This window comes from Balaenoptera acutorostrata, chromosome 9, assembly GCF_949987535.1.
Source record: "Balaenoptera acutorostrata chromosome 9, mBalAcu1.1, whole genome shotgun sequence".
NCBI lineage: Eukaryota > Metazoa > Chordata > Mammalia > Artiodactyla > Balaenopteridae > Balaenoptera > Balaenoptera acutorostrata.
In genome coordinates, this window is record NC_080072.1 from 10451631 (window position 1) to 10469478 (window position 17848).

Below are 17848 nucleotides of genomic sequence, written 5' to 3' on the forward strand. Positions count from 1 at the left end.
CATCTGGAGAGTCAGCACTGTGTCTTAGTGACATTTGTGTCCTCGGCAGCCCCCCTTCCAGGTCTGCTGCATGCAGGTGGTGCTCAATAAGCATTTAAGGGAATTTAATCAGCCTTCCTGCCCACTCCCCCTGCCCTTTCGGGGTTGCCCTGCAGGTGGGACCATTGGAAATAGCTCTGTCTCAGCCAGCCTCTCCGTCGTCTGTTCTGCGTGGGTCAAAAAGAGACCTGGCCCCTTGGCCTCTTCTTTCTGGGGGCATCCCTAAAGCTGTATGACTTACCTGGTGCCTTCTTTCTTCCTGGGGTGGGGGTGGGTTCCACCCTGCTGAGGGCAGGCCCTGTGTGGGCACAGGGTCCTCGTGGGGTGCATATTCTCCCCACACCCGAACCACGTTCAGCATGAGCTATGCAAGAGTGTTTCTTCGCTCCCCAGACATCGATGAATGTTTAAGCTCCTCTTGTGAGGGCCACTGCGTGAACACGGAAGGCGGGTTCGTGTGCGAGTGTGGGCCAGGCATGCAGCTGTCTGCTGACCGCCACAGCTGCCAAGGTGAGTGGCTCTGGAAGGGGTAATGATGGTGCCGTCGCCACCGCTGCTAGGCTCTGATGCTGAACCCACGGCCCTGCCAGGCCCAACGCGTGCTCTCCAGGCATGATTGCGTTTCACCTTCACCACAGTCCTCTGAGGGAGATGCTGTTCTCATCCTCACATTCTGGATGAGCCTTGCCCAAGGCCATTCTGTCTGTAGGAGGAGGAGTCAGCTTGCATGCAGGCACGTCTGACGCTAGGGCCTTTGCTCCAGACCACGACTCAGTAGAAACTGCTGCTGCCATCACTGTAGGGTAGGGGGGTGGTGGGGGTGAGGGAGAGGCCGAGGGGAGGGCTAGGGTCAGGAGAGCAGACTAACCAGAGGGAGGAGGCCGCTGAGCTGGGGGAGGGCTGAGGGGACGGGTGACACGTCCCGGGGGCTCTGTGGGAGAGACGTGCTGTGATAGAGTCACCTCAGCCACCTGCCCTGGTGCTGGGCCAGGCTCTGGAGACACACAGCCAGTAAGGAAGCATCCTGCCCTCCAGCGACCTCCCCACTTCCCCCACCCCCGGTCTGGTGGGAGGGGAAGAACAATGAGGTTGGGTCGAGGGGCTAAGTGCTGTGGGAACCCAGGGAAGAGAAGGAATCTTTTCAACTAAGTGAACAGGATGAGCGAGACCTTTTAAAATAATTACTCATTCCTTAAAAATGATTTTTATTTACAGAAATTATGTCAGAAAACATTCTCTCTTTAACAAGGCAGCTAAGACAGAAGCTCCCCTTGATACTGTGGTATCATTTTCTGGGTGTTTGAAATTTTCATAAATTATTTTAAAAGTTTTAAAAGTCATGGCACTAGCCCCAGACCGTCTCTCCCACTCCCAACCTCTATGTTCCCTAGAGAATAGCCCTGGTGTCAGTATCTGCTTGGGCTGCTATAACAAAATACCACAAACTGGGTGGCTTAAACAACAAAAATTTATTCTCACAGTTCTGGAGGCTGGGAAGTACAAGATCACAGTGTTGGCCCACTCAGTTACTGGTGAGGGCTCTCTTCCTGCCTTGCAGACAGCTACCTTCTCTTTGTGTCCTCACAAGGCAGAGAGAGAGCAAGCTCTCTCATGGCTCTTCTTCTAAGGGCACTAATCCCATCATGAGAGCCCCACCCTCAAGACCTCATCCAAACCTAATTACATCCCAAAGGCCTCACCTCCTAATATCATCACATTGGGGGTTAGGGCTTCCATTTATGAATTTGGAGGGAATGCAGTTCATCCATAGCACTTAGTTATCAATCTGATGAGTGCCCTGCCTGCCTCTCCCCAGTATGTGTACATACACACATGTGCACTTACAGAGATATGATGATAAGAGATGGGTGGCTAACAGTTGTTGAACTCCTGTATTCCCGGCACCATGCTAAGCATTTAACATGCATTTTCTCAATTTCATCCTCAAAATTGTCCTATGAAGTTGGTACTGTTTAGTTCCATTTTCCTGATAGGAATACTGAGGCTTAAAGAAGTTAACTTTCTCAAGATCACATTAGAGCTTCGATGTGAACCCAGTCATTCTTCTGCCTGCTTTCTTCCCTTCAACAATCTGTCATGAAAATCTCTTCACATCAGGGTCAATAGACTTGCTTTATTCTTTTCAGCTTCCGCCTGGTACTCTGCAGTGCAGATATCCCATAGTTTACTAACTCTTCTCTTATTGATGAACATGCAGATCGTTTCCAGCTTTTTCCCAATTTCAAACAATGGCTTGGGGAAGCTTTGACAGAGGAGGTAGTTTAGAAGCTGAGTTTCGATGTATGAGTAGGAGTTTTCCAGCCAGACAAGATGGGAAGGCATTCCAAGCAGATAGGAGAACATGGGCAAAGGGGGAGGGCCACAAGAGCATGGTGCCTTTGGAAGATGGCAAGAATTTGGGCCAGAGTAAAGGTGAGGGGCAAGGAGAGAGGTGGGAAAGGCAGCCCAGGATTCGTGAGCTATGGTGCTGCATTGGTGCTTGTGGGAGCCTTGGAGGGATTTTAAGCAGAAAGTGGCCTGATCAGAGGTGCCCTTTGGTCAGAACATCCTGGGGGCTCTGTAGAGGGTGGCTTGGGAGGAGCACAGGGAGGGGCAGAGAGACACACAAGGCTGTTGTTATCCTCTAGACCAGAGACAAAGCCCAGGGCACCTGGGCTAGGGTATGGCAGTGAGGGTAGAGAGAAGTGGGCTGGTCCAGGGAGGACTTAGGAGTTGATAGACTGAATGTGGGTGGTGAGAAGGAGAGGGGTTAAGAGTCGGGTAGGGGATAGTGATGAGAGAGGTAGGTAGAGAGGACCACATATTTCCAAAACTCTACGGGGAAATGAGCTCCAGCTGTGTCCTGTTCCCTTCCAGACACTGATGAATGCCTTGGGACCCCCTGCCAGCAGAGATGTAAAAACAGCATTGGCAGCTACAGGTGTTCCTGTAGAACTGGCTTCCATCTCCACGGCAACCGGCACTCCTGTGTAGGTAAGGCAGGGGACCCTGTTGTCTTCACACTTAGGCTGCCAATCAGGAAGACGGACAGGGCGAGCCCAGGGACAGGGAAAGGTCAACAGTCCGGACCTCCTGGTTCCCTGGAGCCTGCAAGTGCTTGAGCCTTTGCTCAGAGCCTGCCTTTCCCTGGGGTTGGCGTGGCTCCTAATGGAAGACCCCGTCTTGGACTTTTCCTGGCCACATGCCACTTTCATCCTGTTATGTTTCTCTTCCACCCTCTCCCAGATACACCCCAAGGATTCCTCTCTGCTCACCCATTTTCTTGGCTGCCTTTGCTCCCCTTGGTAAATAAAGCACGTTATGTCTTGGTTCCTCTGGTTTAGAAGGAGACCCCTGTTTTCTCAGCCCATTGCAGAAATTTCCAGAAAGGGATTGGCATGTTTGGCTTGAGCTTGGCTCATGGGTTGAAGGTGGGGTCCCATGGGCCTGAAAAGAGACCTTGTTCTAGCAGAGTTGGGTGTTTGTCCTGAAGCCTGCCCTGAGCAGTGTGGTGATTTTTGAGACTCTTTTTTCAGAAGGGCCCATAGCACCCGATGCCCAGCAGTGGGTTGGTGGAAGGTTTGGAGATGAGATTCCCAGTGGGGCCCATCCCACCAGCCAACACTTAACCATTGCTGCACAGTGCTGGGGTATGAGCCACTGGTGCATCCATTAAATGCCTACTGGATGTATGAACCTTCCAAGGAGACTAGCACTAGATTTCAGCCCCATTCCCAGACATCTGAGTCACATTGGCACCCTGGGGCAGGGAAGGACCCCATAAGAACATGGCAGGGAGACTCCCCCAGCCTTCTGGGGTAAGTGATGAGGGAAGAAGGACTCGGTAGCCCCGATAAGGCAGCCGTCGGTAGCGAGGCTCTCCCGCAGATGTAAACGAGTGTCGGAGGCCACTGGAGAGGCGGGTCTGTCACCATTCTTGCCATAACACCGTGGGCAGCTTCCTGTGCACCTGCCAACCTGGCTTCAGGCTCCGAGCTGACCGAGTGTCGTGTGAAGGTGAGCGCTGGGCCCCGCCCCCCGGTCCCAGGCCCCGCCCCCCGGTCCCAGGGCCCCACCCTCCCGGAGCGGGCCCTCTTCCTTCCCCCTGAACTTTTTTTCAGTTCATCTCGTTTGTTATTTCCAACATCCCCCTTTCATCCTTTGTGTCTTCTTCCACTTCTTTATCCATTCTTTTATTTTCATTTCACTGTTTCCCCAGCCCTACTGTTTCCTCCCAAATAGTAAAAGAAAAAAAAAAAAACAACAACAAAAAACAATGATAGAGGAGCATGTGACGTAGGAGTCCCAGTAACCTGGGCTCCCAGGGGCACTTTGGACAGTGTGGTGTCAGATCTCTGCCACGATTTAACAGCGTGCCTGTAAACGTCCATATAATGTCATGTCAATACCGACGGCATTCTTTCTAGTCCAGGGCCAGTTTTCCAGCGTGTAATCGCCCGCGATGGTCTGAGCTCAGCCAAGCCCCCAGCCCAACCTGTTTTCTCCCCGTCTCACTCTGGTTTGTGACTCTCTTCCTTTTTCCTATCTCTCACCCTTGCCCCTCATCTGCCTCCTTCGCCACCCTCTTGTTTTCGGACTCTCTCTCTTTCTGTCTTTCAGACTGTTGGGCAGTTGGTGTCCATCTGCAGGGAAAATGTGCACTGTTCCTAAGTGTGTGTGTGCGAGTGTGTGTGTGTCTCAGGGGAGACATCCTCTTGGAAGCTGGCCTGTCTGCCATGGGCCCAGAGAGGACCCTGGGCTCTTCCTCCCCCTGAGCCTCAGCCTCTCCTCCTGGGAAGCCACATCTGGATGGGAGAGTAGAGGACACACTCCTGACTTGTCAGGAGTAGGGAAGGGTCACTCCCAGGTCGGATCCCTGAGGGCTTAGAGAAGGTCTGCCTGGTTCAGGAAAACCCGAGTCTCCTTTTTGGCCAGCGAGGAAGGGAAGGGAGAAGACTCTGATTTTGCTGCATCTGAAGCAGCTGGACCTCCCGCACCCCACCAGCTTGTAACTTCGGGCTGCTCGTGGTACTTTTTCATCAATCTTCTCCCGTGATCGTCACCGCAGCCCCATTAGTTTCAGGTTGAACTGGTGGTATTAGATCTATCATGTTGATGAAGAAACTGGCCCAGAGACATTCAGTGATTTGTGGTGGTGGGCCTGAGTCCACGCCCCTCGAGTCTCGCCTCCCGCCCCTGCTGCCTCCCTGCAGACGCCTCTGTGTTTCCGTTTCAGCTTTCCCCAAAGCCGTGCTGGCCCCATCTGCCATCCTGCAGCCCCTGCAGCACCCCCCTAAGATGCTACTGCTGCTTCCAGAGGCAGGCCGGCCCGCCCTCTCCCCAGGGCACAGCCCTCCTTCTGGGGCTCCAGGACCCCCAACTGGAGTCAGGACCACACGACTGCCATCTCCCACACCTGCACTGCCCACGGCCTCCGCTTCTGCCCTGATGCAGCGGCTGTCCACCCCAGTGGCCACCCCAGTGCCTAGTCCCTCTCTGTTGGGGACCCTCAGACCTCCCTCACAAATCCAGGAGAAGGTGGTGGTGACCCCTTCCTTGCCCAGGGGCCCTGAGGCCACACAGCTGGCACCAGGGCCCTCTGCCTGTTGGCACCTGGGAGCCATGCATGAGTCCGGGAGCCGCTGGACAGAGCCTGGCTGTTCCCAGTGCTGGTGCGAGGTGGGTGTGAGGGGTCCTCCGGGCTTCCCTGGTCTGGTGTCTGGGGCATTGTGGTGGCTGGAACTCCAGTTTCTGCTTCTAGGATGGGGAGGTGACCTGTGAAAAGGTGACGTGTGAAGCTGCTTGTTCTCACCCGGTTCCCTCCGGAGATGGGGGATGCTGCCCATTGTGTACAGGTGGGAGCCGGTCTGGGGAAGGCTGTGAGTTTCTCACATGGTACTGCCTCTTCCCTTTCCGAGCCTTTCTGCAGCTGAAAGGCTGTTCTCCAACTTCCGTGTGTCACCTGAAGGGTGATCCCTGGGCCCAGCCCCCAGAGCTTCTGATTTAGCAGGTGCTGGGTAAGGCCCGGGAATTTGCATTTCTAACAAGTTCCCAGGTGACATTGACGCTGCTGCTTCGGGGACCACACTTTGAGAACCACTGGTCTGTGCTCTCAAGGGGAACTTCTGACCTTCCGGGGATCCTTTTTGAACTTCGTTCTTTCATTTATTCCTTCATTCAGCAAGTTTCTCCAGACCCACTCTGCAGTCCCCTCCCCTGCCCCAGTCCCCCTCCTACTGCAGGAGGAGTAATCGTTTATAAATTCTACCCCCATTCTGATTCCCTCCCACAATCTACTGACCATTTTTCATTTACTTCCCATTGCTGTTAGGATAAAGACCTCAAATCTTAACAAGTCCTTCAGCAGAGCTCCTTAACACTCACCCTGCACGTGAATCGCTGGGAATCTTGTTAAAATGCAGATTCTCACTCAGTAGATGTGGGGAGGGGCCTGAGCGGCTACATTTCTATGAAGCTCCTGGTGGTAAGATGCTGAGGTTGCTGCACTTTGAGCAGCAGTGGAAAAGTCTTCCTAAGGGTTAAAATGAAAATGCAACTTACTGATTTTCTTAATGATAATTGTGATCTTTCACTGTGTCCCTACTGTGTACTAAGCTCTGAGTGTAAATTGCTGTGTACATTACATCGGAGGTTGTGCATCCTTCCAAGTCCCCTGCAGGGCATGTGGTGGTAGTATTTCCATTTTACAGTAAAGAAACTGAGTCCCAGAGAGGTTGAGTGACACGTCCAGGTCCAAGGCCACTCAGGTGACAGGCCAGGTTTGGAACCTGGGGCTGTCTGGCTGCCTTTCCTGCCTTATGGGAATAAAATGCCATGCTTTCAACACAGTTCTGGGTTTATCAGACATAAATGGGACCCTCCCAGGGCACCCTGTGTGGGTGTCTCCCGTAGTTCTCCAGGGGTCTTGGGACCACACCGTTCTGAGTACCTAGATCTGTCACTCCTGGGGCATCCGAGCCAGTGAGAGAAGGTTCCAGGTACATTATGCCTGGAAAAGTAATGAGAGCTCAAGCTTCCTCTACTTGGAAGAGGTCTGATGCCTCCACTCCTGTTTGTCTTTCAAAGGCTGTTTTCACAGTGGCGTCATCCGGGCTGAAGGGGACGTGTTTTCACCTCCCAACCAGAACTGCACTGTCTGTGTCTGTCTGGTGAGTATCACAAGATCCCTGAAGCCTCGCGGGTGTTTTCTTAACCTTTGGGGGTTTTAGAGGAAGGGGGAAAGACCGGATGTTAAAGGTGAGCTCGTTGAATGGAGGGAGAGTTCTCAGGTTGTGGATTTTGGTCGGAACCTGTGGAATTTAAAAGCGTGGGGGATGGGAAACCTGTAGTCTGTGGAGTCAGGGAGGCTTTTGCTGAGCAGAAAAGAGCCAACAGGCAAACAGGGTCCATCTGTCTAGGAAGGGGAGGGGATGAAACTCCCTCGGAAACTTCCTACCAGGGAGGCAGTTTTTCTCTCCAGGCAAAATATTTGCCGGCACAATAAAGGTAGCCGTGTTGGGAGGGAGAAGGCTCATTACCAGACTCAGCTTGTTAAGAGTATTTTGCTTGAGGCAAATTCACTCCTCCAAGAATAGTTATTAAGTTCCTACCATGTGCCAGACCCAGCCAGAGGCTGTCCCTTGGATTGGATCATGAGCCCCCGGTGCATACCAGGAAGGGGCTTGGTGTTTTCCATCTAGCTCCTCACCCGAGGCTCCTGGCAGCTCTTCAGGGTCGGCTTTGCAGTCCCCATTCTACAGGTGAAAAGACTGAGTCTGGGAGGTGGCAGAGCTGGGATTTGAGCCGCGGTCTGTCTGCTTCCAAAGCCCAGGCTCTGCCCACCAACCCTCACTGCCTCTCATCATCTTTAAAAGCAGCCCTGGTCTGGCAGTGATGGCGGAAGCTGTAATGTAAAGGCGGGGCGGGGGGGGGCACGTAGATCGCTACCGCCACCCTTATTGAGCCCTTCCTGTGCGCCACACTTGTGAAGTGGCCAAGCGCTTTCGTGCCTGATCACAGTTCACTCAATCCTCAGCAACCCCAGCAGAGGTGCCCTTTCCAGCTCATCTCACAGATAGGGAGATGGAGGCTCAGAGAGGTGATATACTTTGCCCCAAGTCACACGACTTGGAGGAGCAGACCCTGGACCTCAGGTCTGGCTGACTCCAAAGCCGGGGGCTTTTTTGTCTTAACTTCAATTTTTTAAAAATTGAGTTTTAAATTTAACTCCTTGGCCGGTATTAGTCACTCGGTTCAAAACTCAGATGCACGGGAAGGTGTCTGTGGTGGAGTAACCTCTGTTCTCCACTTCTCAGCATCCTTCCAGAGTTTTGTATGCCATGGGAGGGAATGCCATGGTGGGGGCAATGCCATGGGGGGCAGTGCCATGGGAGGCTAGGCTCGTCCATTTTCATGAGGAAGGCAGCGTGCTCTGCTCTCTGGTCTGCCCCTCGTCTTGGAAAGGGGGATGTTGGAAACTACACCATAATAAACCCTGGTACTGGGTCCCAGCACAGTATCCTCGTGTGACCATGGTGGCATTTAAAGGTCTTGGATGGCGTCCCTTTTTTTTTTTTTTTTTTAATATTTATTTATTTGGCTGCGCCGGGTCTTAGTTGCGGCATGCGGGATCTTCATTGCGACATGCGGGATCTAGCCCAGACCAGGGATCGAACCGGGGCCCCCTGCATTGGGAGTGTGGAGTCTTAACTACTGGACCAACAGGGAAGTCCCAGGATAGCTTCCTTTAGGAGGCTTTCATGTGGGACAGGAATCCTGAGGGTGGTGTGAAATAGGGAACAAGCTGGTCTGTTGGGCCTGACGGTCTACCCTCCCCCACCCGTACCACCTCTCACCTCCTCAGGCTGGAAATGTGTCCTGCATCTCCCCCGAGTGTCCTCCCGGCCCCTGTCAGGCCTCCCCGAAGTCGGATTGCTGTACTTGTGTGCCAGGTAAGGGACTCTTTGTGGGGAGAGGACAGGGTGAATTTATGACGGGGGTGGAGCGGTGTCTTTAGAGTATGTTTTTTTGGGGGGGTTGGTGAGTGGAGGAGAGAGGAAGGAGATTGATTTCTGCTTTAGAAACTCAGATCAAATGAAGCATTTCAAAGTGCCCGTTTTAATTGAGCACCTACTGTGTGCATAGTGGTTTGGATGCTAGATTGGGCTCACAGCCCAGCCTGCCCCCTGCCGGGGTTGGTGCCTTTAACATAGACAGGAAGGGGTTTGGGTCCACCCTTGGCGTGGCTCTGTCCCGAGACTGGGAGGGGGTCTCCCCTGCCCCACTAATGAGTTGGTCCTTTGTTAAAATGTGGTTCTCTTTCCTGAGATGACCTCATGGCCGTCACTGCTGGCTCTGGACCATTGCTCTGTGGGGCCCTTGCCAGTCCTGATCTCATTGAATCCATGTGGCGCAGCCCTGAGGGAGTACTATTCTTAGCCCCATTTTATAGATGAGGAAACTGAGGCTCAGAGAGGTCATCACTGCCCAAAGACACACACCAGTGAGTAAAGGAGCAGAGCTTGAACTCAAGCTTACCTGATTTCAAAGCTAGTGTTCTTATTAAATACTATTTTTCCCTTGACTTTTGAATGCTATTTTAATTTTATTTATTTATTTATTTTTGCCACGCTGTGCGGCATGTGAGATCTTAGTTCCCCAACCAGGGATCGAACCTGTGCCCCATGCATTGGAAGTGCAGAGTCTTAACCACTGGACCGCCAGGGAAGTCCCAAATGTTATATTATTTTTAGTTAAAACATTTTTTGAACAGGCAATATACTCCCTGTGAGGTAGGAACTGTTAATCCCATTCTACAGATGAGAAAACTGAGGCTTAGGAGAGCTTAAGTATCTTGCCCGTAGTGAGTTGTGTAGCTGGGATTTGAACCCAGTGCCCTCTGACTAAAGCCAGGTGGGCCCCAGCAGGTTTTCAAGGTTGTTTTTACCAGCAGGGATGGGGGATCTTCATATGAGAGGCTCTCACTGAATCCTCCCTGCCTCCAGGGGCTGGCAGCATTCCCAGACCTTGCCATAGGTGTCTGGGGCCGTCTTTTTTCATTTCTTCTTTTCTCTTACTCTTTAGTTGTTCCGGGCTTCCCTTCCTTCTTGGTTAAGGACCTTAACTTGCATGTGGTTCATTCTCTGTCAGTTTTTTTTTTTTTTGGCCGCACCGTTCGGCATGTGGGATCTTAGTTCCCTGAGCAGTGATTGAACCTGTTCCCCCTGCATTGGGAGCTCGGAGTCTTAACCACTGGATGGCCAGAGAGGTCCCTCTCTGTCAGTTTTTAACTACCGGTGTACCTTTAGGTGAGGGTTTGGAGGGGAGCAGCGATTGGGCTTTTGGGTGTGGGTGTGCTGTGGAATATTGTGGGGGTGTGTTTTCTTCCCAGAGACACCCCCCCCCCACCCATTTGCTCCCCCTTTTCTTTAGCTGCCCAGAGATCTTGAGCTGCCTCTTCCTTTCTCCTCCGCAGTGAGATGCTATTTCCATGGCCGGTGGTATGCAGATGGGGCTGTGTTCAGTGGTGGTGGTGACGAGTGTACCACCTGTGTCTGCCAGGTAGGGGGCTGAGTGGGTGGGTGCTGGGGAGGGGGCAGGGCACACGACTTTCCCAGGATGCCTTGACCAGGAGAAGAGGAGCCGCCATGCAGCAAAAGGGAAACTGAGGCGAGAAAGAGACTAAAGGGGCCTTAGCATTCGCCAAGGCCTTCCCGCAGTCTCCTTGAAGTTCGTCCTTCAGCATTGCTATTTATAGAGCACCTACTGTGTGCCTGGGACAATGCTGGGCGCTGGGGACGCAGCTGAGCACAAGACAGCCCCAGCCGCCTCCGTCAGGGGCCCACAGCTAGGTGGGCAATGGATAGGGGAGAGGGGCTCTTAACCAGGCTGTGGGCTTCATTGAAGCCTACTCGGAGGGAGGACTGCTAAGCCGAGACCTGAAGGATGACTAGGACAACCTGGTGAGGAGCTGAGACAGGTGTGCCTGGCAGAGGGCACTGCGTGAGCAGAAGGCGGGAGGCGGGAGAGAGCAGGGCGTGTTCTAAGGCCTGGGGGTGTCCATCCTGGCTGGAGCCTGGACTGCGAGAGGGACTGGAAATGCGGCTGAGGCGGGGATCCTGTTTGGGCTGAGTTCCAAGAACAGGGCCTGGGGTGGGCCTCTCGTGTAAGTGGTTTTCTGAAGGAGTGCTCTCGGGAGAGACTGGCTGGGGAAGCAAGTCAGGCAGGGGGAGGGGCCACGAGAAGAGGGGTCTCGGGCTGATGCCACGGGGAGCTCTGGAGTGTGAGTGGCCCCGCAGAGGTGGGTGTGTTCAGAGGCCAGGGAGCTGGGCTCTTCTACCCCCAGCATCAGGTGGTTGTAGGTACTTACTTGCTCCCCGGGGAGTGGGGATGAATGAACCATCCAGGCACCTGGAGGACGTGACCCTCATCAGCCAAGGGCAGTGCTTAGGGGAAGGGGTCTGTGAAGGGGCAGCGATAGCCTCTGCGTCAGTCTCAGTCATGAAGGGCTTTGCCAGCCAGGCAGAGGGTTTGGACTTGGCAGAGCTGCCAAGGGTTTTAAGTGGTGGAGTGATGTGATCGGATTGGTGCATGAGAAAGTTCTCTGGCTGCAGGTGAGAGTGGATTGGAGTGAGAGCAGAAAGCTGTTGCAGAAGTGAGAGGAAGAGATTCTGGAGGCTGTAGCTAGGGCAGCCGGGGGCCCTGCAGCCACGCCTGGGACCCTCTCCCAGCCTCGCCCCAGCCCCCAGGGAAGGACTCGCCGTTCCTTCCACTCTTGCTCCCTGGAGATTTGTCACTTTTAGGGGGGTGACGGCAGCCTGCCGGCCTCCTCTTCGGCCCTCACTGGTTTGTGCCCTCTGGCTCTCTTCCAGAATGGGGAGGTGGAATGTTCCTTCACACCATGTCCAGAACTGGATTGCCCCCGCGAGGAGTGGTGGCTGGGCCCTGGGCAGTGCTGCTTCACCTGCAGGGAACCCGCACCCATGACAGGTGAGGGCCGCTCAGCCCTGCATCCCAGGCTGCACCCAGCACCAGGCCTGGATGCCTGAGCGGGGGGAGGCTGAGCTTCACCCGCTGAGACTCTGTGTGTGTGTGTGAGTGCTCTCTATGTGTGTTGTGTGTGTCTGTTTGTGAGTGTGTATATTTGTGTGTTTTAAGTTTGTATATGAGTGACATCTGTGTGTGAGCTTGTGTACATGTGTCTGCGTGTTTGTGTGTGAGTGGTATCTGTGTGTGTGTTGTTGAGTGTGTGTGTCCGTGTGTTTTTGTTGTGTGTCTGTTGTATCTGTGTGCATGTGTCTGCGTGTTTGTGTGTGAGTGGTATCTGTGTGTGTGTTTATGAGTGTGTGTGTCCATGTGTTTTTGTTGTGTTTCTGTTGTATCTGAGTGCATGTGTCTGTGTGGGAGTGGTTTCTGTGTGTGTGAATGGGTGTGTTTGTGGGTGTGTGTGGACGTGTACGTTTGTGTGCGCGTGCCTGTGTATACCAGGCTCATGTCAGGCAGGAAAATTCACTAACTGAGGGAGCCAGGTGGCAGCAGCAGGCAGCTCTGGGCCCAGTGGGTGGCTGCGTGGACTCAGTGTGAGTGAGCAGAGGCGTCTGTCTGTCCTTGCTGGGTGGTGCTGTAGGTCCCGCAGGCATTCAGGACCCTCCTCGGCACTTCTGCCCACTCGTCCTTTCTCCCCCGCTGTCCCCTGGCCAGGCTGCTCTCTGGATGACAACGGGGTTGAGTTTCCGGTTGGACAGATCTGGTCTCCTGGTGATCCCTGTGAGTTATGCATCTGCCAGGTGAATGACAACCTGCGCGCCTTCAGCTGCTTTCCCCACCCTTCCCCGTCCCGGGCCGGGCAGCCCTGCCCCTGCGGAAGCGGGGCCACCTCAGGCCTGTCCCAGTCTCGCTTCCATGCTATCAAATCCCATTTTTACAGAAGGGGCTGGGATCCAGGCTATTCTGTCCTCGGTAGATTTTCAGGATGACAGAGCTTGGCAGTCTGTCTGTCGTAAGAGTGCTGTGTGACCCACCGTGCATGTGCGGGGAGCTGCTGGCCTATGGAGCTGGAAATAGGATTCCCAGGAGCAGGTTTTCGCCGGGCACGGATAACAGAGGGAGCTGGGCAGCCCGAGGCCTAGTAGTTAAGGCCTTTTCTGTGAAATTGCGAGGCTTCCTCCATTAATGTGAGTCACTTGACCTCACCTCATCAGAAGTGGGTGAGGGTGCGTGAGTTTGAGAGTCAGATTGACAGACATGCAAACACAGCTATTTGCCAAGAAACGCGATCGTTTTAGCTCATGTTCAAGTACGGTTGGCTTTCCTTTCTACTTTAAGAGAGTTTTTAGTCGCTTGGAGCTTAGAGCTTTATTTCTCAAAATGAGGTCCCTGCACTGGCTGTGTCGTTGCCATCACCAGGGGAGCCTTGGTAGAACCTCAAGGCTGCCCGGGGCTCGGACTCAGAATCTGCATTTTAATCCTCGGACTCAGAATCTGCATTTTAATCCCCCGGTGACTCGCGTGCACATGAGCGCGTGAGAAGCGCGGCCTTCAAGTCCCTTTGATATGCCATTTGTTTAAAAAAGCCTTAGACCCTTAGAAAACTTGGAGACGTTTCACTGGAATTAGAGTGGGGAGCAAAGTACATCCGCTGCCTTTTTTCTCCTTCAGGACTGATCTAGGGCACTCATATTACAAGAAAATAACACGAAACTTCAACTTCTTACGAAAAAAAAAAAAGAAACTGTATATGGCGCTTTCATCTTCTGAAAGACATTTCCGGTGGAATAGCTTTCTATAAAAATAGGATTTTATTGGACTCCGTAGATTTGGGGTGAGCCAGGGTTTCAGGGAAACTCGGAGAAGAGTTTGGATGAGGTTGTGGTGCAGCCTTGGCTGCTGCGGCGAAGGGAGACGGGAAGCCGAGGAGACCAAAACCCCAGCTCCGACCTTCCCCCTCTGGGATATGGGAAGGCTTTTTTCTGGAAGGCTCACACCCCCTTTCCCAAGTAGCCGGTCCTCTTTGGGGAACCCCTGCCACCTCCCAGCTGCATCATGGCGCCTCTTAGGGCAGGCTCCGGCCAGTTTGCAGCACCACCCTTTCTTTTGGGGGCCTGTGGGGTGGGGAGGTGGGGGCTGGCGTGGCAGGTGGGGTCTTGGTGAAGTTCTTCCTCCCTTCAGGCAGATGGTTCAGTGAGCTGCAAGAGGACAGACTGTGTGGACTCCTGCCCTCACCCGATTCGGATCCCCGGACAGTGCTGCCCCGACTGTTCGGCAGGTGAGGCCCTGCCTGGGAGGCCGGGGACGGCATAGCACCCCTGGCCCCCACATCAGGGGTCACCCTGTATCAGGCTTCTCTGTGCAAAGCACCACACATGCTTCGTCTCTGCTCATCCTCGCAACAACCGCATGGGGCAACCCCATTTTAGAGATGAGGAAACTGAGGCTCAGGGACGGAAAGCAGTTTGCTCAAGGGAGGCCCTGTCTGGGTGCTGGAAGCAGATATGAAGATATGCAGAGCTTGCAGCCTAGGCGGGGTGATAAAGGAACATACCTGTGAGACAATTAGAGAACAGGGAGAGGAAATTAAAGTGATCCTTTATGTTTTAATAGTAATTTTCACCTTTTCCATTATTTCAGAAGTGATATTTTATTATAGAACATTTAGAAAATACAGAAAGCAAAGAAAAAAATTAAAAAGGACCCATTATCACTGTTAACTTCATGGTTTTATCTTCCTAGTCTCTTTTTTGTGATATAACATCAGTATCTATATATACCTCTATCTCTATAACATATCTGTAACATGCATCTATATCTATATATCTATCATGTCATAGATATATAGCATATCATAGATGTTTGTTATATCTTTTTTCTTCTTTTTTGGCCGAGCCACACGGCTTGGGGGATCTTAGCTCCCTGACTAGGGATGGAACCCGCACCCTTGGCAGTGAAAGTGTGGAGTCCTAACCACTGGACTGCCAGGGAATTCCCTATATATTTTTTCTTATAAAATGTTTCTCTACTGTCCCATCACCTGCTTTTTTTTAAAAATAAATTTATGTATTTATTTTTTATTTTTAGCTGCATTGGGTCCTTGTTGCTGTGCGCGGTCTTCCTCTAGTTGTGGCGAGCGGGGGCCACTCTTCATTGCAGTGCGCGGGCTTCTCATTGCGGTGGCTTCTCTTGTTGTAGAGCACGGGCTCTAGGTGCGTGGGCTTCAGTAGTTGTGGCATGTGGGCTCAGTAGTTGTGGCTCGCGGGCTCTAGAGCACAGGCTCAGTAGTTGTGGTGCTCGGGCTTAGTTGCTCCGCGGCATGTGGGATCTTCCTGGACCAGGGCTCGAACCTGTGCCCCCTGCATTGGCAGGCGGATTCTTAATTAATTAATTAATTTATTTTTGGCATGTTGGGTCTTCATTTCTGTGCGAGGGCTTTCTCTAGTTGCGGCGAGCGGGGGCCACTCTTCATCGCGGTGCGCGGGCCTCTCATTATCGCGGCCTCTGTTGTTGTGGAGCACAGACTCCAGACGCGCAGGCTCAGTAGTTGTGGCTCACGGGCCCAGTTGCTCCACGGCATGTGGGATCTTCCCAGACCAGGGCTCGAACCCGTGTCTCCTGCATTAGCAGGCAGATTCTCAACCACTGCGCCACCAGGGAAGCCCATGGCAGGCGGATTCTTAACCGCTGCGCCACCGGGGAAGCCCACCATCACCTGCTTTTATACGTACCAGTATGTGATAAATATCATCAAGGTGGCAGCACTCAGATGGGGCCTCTGTGGGCTTCGGGAAGCAGAGAGGGGAGCTGTAGGGGACCCTCCTGGAAGGTGGGGTTTGGGATTCGATTGAGTGGAGAGGAGCAGAGAGGACAGCCGTGGTGCCTGGCACCCAGGTTGATTCTCCGGGTCCCTCATCCTGATCCTGCCAAGTGAGGGGGTAGGAGGAATGGCTGGCTCCCTTCCCTGGGGGAGAACCTTGAAGTAAAGACACTATGATCCCTTTGCTGAATCCAGCGAGAAAAAAGTCAGCACCCAATCCAGACATATGTTCTGTCCCTTCCCCAGCCCCCTGGGCAAGTGTCTAGAGAGGCCGTTGGCCTGACCTTTGCTGCCTAGAAACACCTTGGACTTTCTTCCTGGCAAAGGCCAGCCATTCCCTGGCTGGCCCTCACCACATGCTCTCTCTGGCAGGCTGCACCTACACAGGTAGAATCTTCTACAATAACCAGACCTTCGCGTCCGTGCTGGACCCGTGTCTGAGCTGCATCTGCCTGGTACGACCCCCCAGACCCGACCCCTGTCTGCGGAAACTCCCCAGAAATAGCCACCAGCTCCTGAACCCTGGAGGCAAGATCCAGAGACCTCCAAGAGAATGGTCACTTCTGGATCATGGTGAAAGCTGGCTCCCTTCAGCCCTGCCCGGGGTGACTCTTTACCCAGGACCAGAGAAATACTTTTAACCCTGCCTGGCAAAAGTCCTTTGCTTCTGGGTGACCAGGGAGGGTCTTGGGGGCCTTACGGTATAAAATATGGCCCAGGGATTCTCCCTGAGAGTGGAGGTGAGGAATGCAAACCCAGGACTCTGTACGGAATCTTTAATATACTCACATTCTCGAGCCCCTGCCATGTGCCAATCCCTGATCTCAGCACGACCTGTTAATCCATGGGGAATCCTATGAGGTGGGTACCTCCATCCCCAGCTGCTAGGTGAGACAACCGGGCACAGAGACCCCCACAACTAGTCAAGTGAAGTGCCAAGAATCAATTCTAGTATCCTGAGTCTGCTTCAGAAAGCACACTTTTACCCCTAAGCCATACTGCCTCTCAGTCTAAATGACAGGAATATCATTTAGTATTTGGAAAATGGAAAAAATAAGTCCTTATTGCTTGTCATGCTAGAAATGTTTCATGCCGATGGGGCTTCTTTGCTGGCGGTGGATGAAAAGGGACAGGTCTGCAGAAAGATCGAGAAACTTGGGGTGAACATCTCTGGCCTCTGAGTGGCCCTGTTCGTTCACAGCCATGTGCTTTGGGGAGCTTTGGTTTCTGGGTCCTTCCCCCTAAGGTTTTGGTACTCAGCTTCCCTGGGAGGTTCATGGATTTGTTCGACAGGTAGCTGTTGACAGAGGAGCTCTGAGGACAAGGCTGGGCCTGGGGGGCTTGCGTTCTAGTGGGAGGACAGACTCTAACTCAGTCTGTTCCCTCACCATGGACCTCTCACCTGACCTTGATGGCTCCGATGGGCACCCAATGGCCATGTGATGTGTCCTTCATGAGTGACCCATCAGCCCCCCAGAACAAAGGGCCTTCAGCGTTTTCTGTGTCCTGCAGCTGGGCTCGGTGGCCTGCTCGCCTGTGGACTGCCCCATCACCTGCTCCTACCCTTTCCACCCTGACGGGGAGTGCTGTCCAGTGTGCCGAGGTGAGTGGGACCAGCCACCCCTCGTGCAAGGCCCCTGAGTGGGCCTTGGCTCTCACGGCCCCTGTCTCCTCTGCCCCTGCAGACTGCAACTACGAGGGGAGGAAGGTGGGGAACGGCCAGGTGTTCACCTTGGACGATGAGCCCTGTACCCAGTGCATATGCCAGGTGAGCTGGGCCTGGGGACCCTGGACCTGCCGGGCCAGGGGCTGCTTCTAGCCTTTTGTCCCTTTGTGAAACTCGGAGCCCCTTAGCCAGTGTACGCCGGTCTTCCGCCTGCCATTCTTCAACTTTAATTACCTGCGGGGATACCTTCGGATTTGACGGTGTCCTCTACCTTTGTTGTTTCCTTAAGGCGGCCCCACTGTGTTTGGCTTCACCTGTTGTTCAGGTGAGGGTCAGGC

The 17848-nt window shown here is 53.4% G+C and overlaps 1 protein-coding gene across 6 annotated transcripts in view; it reads left to right on the top strand.

The window, feature by feature from the left end:
- The window catches only part of VWCE (von Willebrand factor C and EGF domains), a 29942-nt gene that overhangs the window by 6921 nt on the left and 5173 nt on the right, over window positions 1-17848 (top strand). For 4 of the 6 annotated variants that reach the window (XM_057553960.1, XM_007174451.2, XM_057553963.1 and 1 more), the window contains exons 5-18: window positions 433-549; window positions 2917-3033; window positions 3928-4056; window positions 5276-5718; window positions 5801-5894; window positions 7126-7208; window positions 8903-8990; window positions 10514-10599; window positions 11910-12027; window positions 12739-12824; window positions 14206-14302; window positions 16217-16299; window positions 17357-17447; window positions 17530-17612. In XM_057553960.1, the coding sequence (XP_057409943.1) occupies window positions 433-549; window positions 2917-3033; window positions 3928-4056; window positions 5276-5718; window positions 5801-5894; window positions 7126-7208; window positions 8903-8990; window positions 10514-10599; window positions 11910-12027; window positions 12739-12824; window positions 14206-14302; window positions 16217-16299; window positions 17357-17447; window positions 17530-17612 (1715 nt within the window). The remainder of the gene's footprint in view (window positions 1-432; window positions 550-2916; window positions 3034-3927; window positions 4057-5275; window positions 5719-5800; window positions 5895-7125; window positions 7209-8902; window positions 8991-10513; window positions 10600-11909; window positions 12028-12738; window positions 12825-14205; window positions 14303-16216; window positions 16300-17356; window positions 17448-17529; window positions 17613-17848) is intronic. The other 2 variants (XM_057553961.1, XM_057553964.1) reach the window with 2 other exon arrangements.